Below are 7,398 nucleotides of genomic sequence, written 5' to 3'. Positions count from 1 at the left end.
CACAAAGATAACGGTTCCCTTTCTCTGTAAAAATCTTAACGAGAAAAGTACCATAACACTCTCTCTCTCTCTCTGATTTCTCTGTGTTTGTTCTTCTATCTATGGTGGGAACTAGCCCTAATTCGATTCTCACCCTGACGTGGTGGGACAAAACCCTAGCCGCAAATTTCTGTCCTGTTATTCTCTGATGGCCTCCATGGACTCGGAAAAGCTCTTAGTTAACAGAGAAAACCTAAGGAACCAATCGGTGGCGAGGGCAATGGCCAACGAGCTCGCGCCACAAAAGTCACCCCAAACGATTCTTGATCGCTTCAGGTCTCTGCTAAAGCAGCGCGACGATGAGTTTAGGAACTCGGCCGTAGACGATGCTGTCTCTCCGCCGAGGGCCGAGGAAATCGTTCAGCTTTACGATCTCTTCTTGTCGGAACTAACGTTTAATTCGAAGCCCATTATCACGGATCTCACTATAATCGCCGGCGAGCATAAGCAACTCGGCAAGGGCATCGCCGACGCCATTTGCGCTCGGATTCTCGAGGTTCGTTTCGGTGCTTGTGGAATCTTGGGGAGGGAAGAGGGTTTCGCTGAATTTGTATAGTTATGGGATTTTAGGGTTTTTGTATTTCTCATGTACGCAACTTGGTTTTGTGTAATTATTAAGCTCTTGGAAGTGTGAATATTAAAATTTTGTAGCAGTTTGATTTCCGAGAGGGGTTGGGGGAAAGAGAGAAATTTCGAATTTTGATACTTCGTTATTTGGGGTATTATCGACTAAACCTCCATTAAATTTAGCCAAACTAAGTTTTGGAATTCAAAATTTTCCGTTCCCTTTCGTTTATGCCCTGATCGGTTGCTGGAATACATTTCATTTTAATGCAGTCTTAATACTCACAAATGGTATATTATGGTAGACTCCCCGGTGTCTAGTACTATAATTTGCAGCATTCTTTGCAAGTTAATGGCATTAATATTGTGACAGATTTTTAAGAACCGACACTGGTTAGTACGAGCTCTCTGAAATTGAAAAATACACGATTCCTGTATCCAATGGAAGATTGGCCATAGCTGAACAGGATTAAATCTGTAATTTCAGCCTCTGAAGAAGTCTGAATGTTGCTTGTAATACTTCTAGATTCACAAGTTTTATGGTCCGTGTCATATTAGCACAAGGATTGGAAGTAGGTATCAATATGATTAATAGTACTACTAAATATGTATATGAGTGTTACCTGGACGTACTAAGTTCTAAGATTCATTGTTTTAAGGGGTTGAACTTGTGCGGTATCTCATGTTTCATTGCTGTGAAACAATAACTAAAATCGTCTTACCTTGACGCGCTATGATACTGTGGTAGAACTTGGAAGAGTAAATTGTTACCATCTCTAATCATATCCAATCCTTGCCATGACTCTTGAACTTATTGAAAAGATAATTACTTTGTAAAAGTACAGATTATGCCATAAATCAATATTCTTTTTTCTTTTTTAATAAGTAGAGAGCATGCTATAAATTAATATTGTCTCTCAAAGTCTAATCGAAATTTTTTTTTTTTTTTTTTTTGGGGGGGGGGGGGGGGGGGGTTGTTATTTGGACCCTATAGTTGTATAGTTTAATTTGAAAACAGAACCTATAGTGTTCCAAGTCATTCCTCAACTGGCATGATAAATGCTTGGAGTTTTAATTTTTTCTTTCTTTTTGCTTTATCCTTCAAGTACATTTGTCAAATTTTTATCTTTCTTGGTAGGGTTTTGGTTGGACCTATTTTTGGGAAAATAGGGGGAATTGTTGAATATCCTATGCTATCCTTATATCATCCCTCATAATTTGAGACCTTCTTCTGCAGGTCCCAGTCGAGCAAAAGCTGCCTTTATTATATCTTTTAGACAGTATTGTTAAGAATATTGGCCGGGATTATGTTACGTACTTCTCTTCTCGACTGCCAGAGGTGCGTTTTGCACTATCTATCATGTATTGTTTCATAACTCATTATTTTGTGAATCACACAATTCTTAGAAATTTTTTATGTCATCTTTCCAAAGGTTTTTTGCGAGGCATACAGGCAAGTTCACCCTAATCAGCATAATTCCATGCGCCATCTCTTTGGCACCTGGTCAGCAGTATTCCCACCTTCTGTCCTACATAAAATTGAGGTACAACTGCAATTTTCTCCTTCGGTAAACCAGCAATCATCTGGCTTGAATCCCTTGAGAGCTTCAGAATCTCCTCGACCAAGCCATGGCATACATGTTAATCCAAAGTATCTGCGGCAGTTTGAACATTCAGCTGTGGACAGTGTACGTTTTTTGGTCGAATTCTCTATCTTCCTCTGTTTTTCCCTCCCTTTAAGACGCAAGGATTAGACTGCTACCTTTACTAGTTTAGTTCGTGAAAGTCTGCTTACTCAGATAGCATACTTATTAAAGATGCAATGAGATATCTGTACTCAAATGCTATGATGCATTTTCTATTGACCTTATTGCTGGACTAGTAGAAGGGTATGTTTGTCACCAGAAGTAATCTCATTGGAATGTACTAGATCTATATATATCTTTGATTTTTATAAAATTTGTAAGTTGATATCCAGATTTGTTATAGGGGCTGTGACCAACGATTGTTGATTATGTGGAAGTATTTTCTTCCGATACCATAGTTTGGTATAACTAATTTGATATCTGGAGGGTTTCAATGACAGAGAAGAGTTACAATGGCATTAAATGGTGTTGAACATTTCCCCCTCCTTGCTTTCCATCATAAAAGGAAGTCTAACTTGGTGGTTTGAGTGAGGAACATGCCGCTTTATATTTTTTTTATTGGTAAACAAAATCTTATTGATCATAACATGGCCTCGTTATATTTTTATTCTAGATGCTAATCAAGTCTAAATATATATATATATATTTTTCTACATTGGTTCATAAATTATACCTGTTTTTCTTCAGTCAATAAGAATTTTATTAATGAGAACTAGGCATAGGCCAGGTACACAGGAGTTCATCTTATTTTACCTTAAGCTATAGAACCTGAAAAGATGATAGATGTGTTTATTTTGTTATCGATTTGTAAGTAAGGTGGACACGTTTTTTTTTCTTTTTTAAAATGTTTAATCTGTAACTTTCAGAATATCCAGCAAGCTAGAGGAACTTCAGCTGTAAAAATGTTTGGTAAAAAACCTGCCATTGGATTTGATGAGTTTGATTCTGGTCAGGCAGAGCTTGTACCCTCCCAGGTTGGAGCTGAAAGATTGAGCTCAACAGGAAATGCAGGTAATGCCCCTTTTGCCTTTGGGGCTAATAAGGTGCGTCCACCTTCAACCATCAGACTCGGGAGACCCTCTTCGCCATCAAGAACCAGGCCTGATAGGTCCTTGTCGTTGGCAGTTGAAGAATTTGCTGCAGACCATTCTCCTAGAAGGTTTGTTGGTGGGGGCTCTCCAGCGCATCCCGTATATGAGTATGGACTAAGTAGAGCAACTGCTAGAGATGAGGAAATGAGTGGCCGGCAGAGAAAACATTATTCCGATAATAAGCATAACCACTTTGAAACTAAAATACTACACAACCTTAGTAACGAACGTGAGCACCAAGGACCAAGAGCTCTAATTGATGCCTATGGAAATGACACAGGGAAGAGATCTTTTAACAATAAGCCTCTGCAGGGTCAACGCCTTGACTTAAACAGTATAGACAATAAGGTTGCTACACCATCATGGCAGAATACTGAAGAGGAAGAGTTTGATTGGGAAGATATGAGCCCCACTTTAGCAGACAGTAATAGGAGTAATGATTTCTTGCCAAGGACAAGGCCTGGTATTGGAGTACAGAGTGCTTCCCCTCTGAATGCTGGTCAGGCTCATCTTCCTGCAGTGGATGATTCTTCTGTTAATGCTGAAGATTCAGTCCCCTTACTAAGTGTATGCTTTTCAACTTGTTTGCTGTGCCATTCTTTTTTCTTTTTTCTTTTTCTTTTTTCTTTTTCTTTTTTGATAAGTACATTCTTTTTTCCTTTTTAGGAAGCTTTGTTCGATGATATGGAATTCAAATAATATTTTTGGCTGTAGTGTATTCTTTTTATAGATTATAAATCTTTTCCTTTGTTATAATTGGACTAGAGCACTCCTTTATGGCTGTTTCTCCACCTGGTTCTTTTCAGCCACTTGAGATCGTATTTAAGGGTCTTGAATTGAGAACTTATTTTTATTTTTAAACCCTAACTTTATAATTCAACCTGTACCCTCTTCTTTCTCCTTTAAGAACCTGAAATCACTGATTTTCATATCTTTTACCCACCACTAAAGTCTTGGTAGAAAGCCATGATAATTCTCTTCAGTGCAGTCCAACATCATTTGAAGTTTTTGCTGTCAAGAGTATCATTTTCTTTTAATGTCTAAACTATTAATTTATTCTGGGAAATGAATTTACTGCCTTAACATGGGAAGTTCTGATATTTCTACAGCAGTTCGGTCGTGGATCAATGAGGAAGATATCTGGATTCCAAGCTGAGAGAAATCAGATTCTTGATCCTCGCTATCCTCATGAGGCCTGGAATTTGCCTCCCCATCTCTCCAAAGGAAGAGGAAGGAATTACAATTTGCCCTTATTGGCAAGTCGTATATCTTCATCAGATGGTGACAAAATGCCCTCTCTTATTGATAAACTTCCCGATGCCGACCCACAACTTCATGGACCTCCAACTATTATATCAAGATTTGGTTCTTCCAATCTTGATTCTATTGGTGTTGAGGCTCGGTCGACTGTTCTACCAGCATCTAGGGGTGTAAGGCCTTCTCTAAATGTGCATAACTCTCGCCCACCATACCTGCAGCATATTTTTCCACAGCAGAGAGTGATGGGGGGCCAATTTGAGTCAATAAACACTAGCAATGCTGTCAATAATCTTGGTCCCAATGGGTCTTTACATATGCCCGAGCTGCAGTCGGATGGTTTTAGAAACAGGGAGCTGAGTTCTACAAAGCTGCCACAACTGCCTAATCAGCATCGAGGACTAATTCATGTGAATCAGCGAAACCAGGTTCAAGGCACTCCTTTACAGCCACAATTTCTTCCATCTCAGGAGGCACATCCATCTTTAGCAGCTGTAGTGCAACCTCATTTAGTGGCACCACCTTATAATCGTGGATACAGCCCACAAATGCATGGTTCCACTGTTAGCACAGTTCTGTCAAATCCTGTAACTGGTATTCAGTTGATGTTACCCGTTCAAAACATCCCAAGCTCATTACATTTACAGGGGGGAGCCTTGCCTCCTTTACCTCCTGGTGCCCCTCCGACTTCGTCACATATGATACCTTTCACACAAAATGCAGTTCCTGCTGTCGCTAATCAACAGACGAACATTTCTGGATTGATTGGTTCTCTCATGGCTCAGGGTTTTATCTCATTGACCAAACAGACCCCTATACAGGTAAATACCACATTGATGTTTCCCTGTATGCTTTAAATGTTGAAAACTTGGGTTTTTCCCTTTGATCAATTTTTAGATTGTTTCTCAACCAAGTAAATTATATATATGTATATATATATGTATGTATAAAAGAGAGAGTTTCTGAACAAGTTATTCAATATGAAGGATTCTGTAGGAGTTGAGTTCAATGTGGACCTTCTCAAGGTGCGTCATGAGACTGCAATAAGTTCCCTGTACGCCGACCTCCCAAGACAATGCACAACCTGTGGCCTTCGATTCAAGTGCCAAGAAGAGCACAGTCGTCATATGGATTGGCATGTAACCAAGAATCGTATGTCCAAGAACCGTAAGCAGAAGCCTTCTCGCAAGTGGTTTGTAAGTTCAAGCATGTGGCTCAGTGGTGCGGAGGCATTAGGAACTGAAGCAGTTCCTGGGTTTTTGCCTACTGAGATCATTGTAGAGAAGAAGGATGATGAAGAAATGGCTGTTCCTGCCGACGAGGATCAGAATGCATGTGCATTATGTGGAGAGCCTTTTGATGATTTTTACAGTGACGAGACAGAAGAGTGGATGTACAAGGGGGCTGTATACTTAAATGCGCCCTGTGGCTCGACAGCAGGCATGGATAGGTCTCAGTTAGGTCCTATAGTGCATGCTAAGTGTCGGTCTGAATCTAGTGCGGTTTCTACAGAAGGTTTTAGACAAGACGAAGGGGTATGGATTTCTTGTTCAGCTTTTTATAAATTTTACATTTTTACAATCTTCAGAAAATCTGTCTCTGTTTGACTGTCATTGTGATTAGTATTTTGTTTGAGGTCTTTGTTCTTCATTCTGGAACAATGCAGTTATGTTGACATTTTCTTCCTTTTTTTCGTTGTTATTTTGCTTGAATTCTACTTCGATTTTCTATGGTTATTTTCGTGTTTTCTTTTCTTCTTCTCTTTTCCTCATTATTCTTATGTGTACAATTCTACTGCTATTTTCTATATTCATTGTTTCCAATTGTCATATTCAGGGAATTACTGCAGAGGGTAGTCAGAGCAAACGAATGCGGCTTAGTTAGATCAACTTCTTTGTTGTCTGTAACTTAATGTGATTTTCTTCATGTCAACGGTATGCTCTTAACTTACTTTTACAGTAGCATTGGAGCTTCTTGGCTTCATGCCAGAATGTTGTACATGTATAGGTGAACTTGAACCATGCAAAATTATCTTGCAGCAGAGGTTACAATTTCTTGTGTGTTTACCTTCTGGCATTATTTTCCTCTTTTGCTGTCAAAACTTCGTGGGGCATTAGAAACATTGGTTTATGTTCATCAATAGTTCTGCTTAAGGATCAGTTTGAACCATGTCAAAAGGCTTATTTAAAATAGAACAAGTCAAAAAGAAAGAAAAGATAGCAAGGCAATGGGGATGCGGTCAGCTGCCAAAGTATTGGGTCCACTTTTTCCACCCCTTTTTTCTGTAAACATTCTGCAGGATGAAGCATGAGCCAGTTCTATCTACAACTGCAAACTAAGGCCTCTTGTGCATATTTCTCATCAAACCAATAGATCAACGGAAGTGATACTCTACAATTGCTGTTCAAGCCACGGATAGGTTTCGAGCCCTGCTTCCAATTTTTGGTTCCCAGGATTTGGTTTTGGGTCGTTTATGATGTAATTAAGAATTTTTTTCTGTGAGACTGTGGCGGTGGTTGTGCGCTGTTAGCTTTAAGACTTGTTTTCAGCTCGTACTCTTATTCTACTTTTTTTATTTTTATTTTTATTGCTAAGTTGTAATCTAACTTCTATGAGAAGTGCTAAATTTCTAATTCTGATTCAAACAAATGTATTTTTTTTTTGTTCTTTTTGAGTGAACAAATGTACTTGTTGTTATTAAGTTGAATGAAGTAATCTTCAAGCACCTTTCTCATGTCTTGCAATTCAAGGTTGCAATGTGTATATAATACCTTCGATGATAATGATAGCCTATTTCCTTC

General features: G+C 38.9%; 1 protein-coding gene across 3 annotated transcripts; it reads left to right on the top strand.

Moving 5' to 3' along the window:
- On the top strand, positions 1-6,663 carry LOC122275815 (polyadenylation and cleavage factor homolog 4-like). Of its 3 annotated transcripts, none has more exons than XM_043085087.1 (7): positions 2-535; positions 1,841-1,942; positions 2,037-2,291; positions 3,116-3,907; positions 4,453-5,418; positions 5,584-6,132; positions 6,434-6,663. In XM_043085087.1, exons 1-7 carry the CDS (start codon positions 188-190, stop codon positions 6,479-6,481), a joined length of 3,060 nt encoding a protein of 1,019 aa, XP_042941021.1. In that variant the 5' UTR covers positions 2-187; the 3' UTR covers positions 6,482-6,663. The 3 variants fall into 3 exon arrangements, with proteins under 3 accessions (XP_042941022.1, XP_042941021.1, XP_042941019.1); XM_043085085.1 differs by having other exon boundaries at positions 4,450-5,418; XM_043085088.1 differs by lacking the exon at positions 6,434-6,663 and having other exon boundaries at positions 1-535; positions 4,450-5,418; positions 5,594-5,804.
- Positions 6,664-7,398: the final 735 nt, after the last annotated feature.

This window comes from Carya illinoinensis, chromosome 9, assembly GCF_018687715.1.
Source record: "Carya illinoinensis cultivar Pawnee chromosome 9, C.illinoinensisPawnee_v1, whole genome shotgun sequence".
Lineage (NCBI taxonomy): Eukaryota > Viridiplantae > Streptophyta > Magnoliopsida > Fagales > Juglandaceae > Carya > Carya illinoinensis.
The sequence above is the reverse complement of the archived record's forward strand: the minus strand, read 5'-3'. Positions and strand labels throughout refer to the sequence as shown.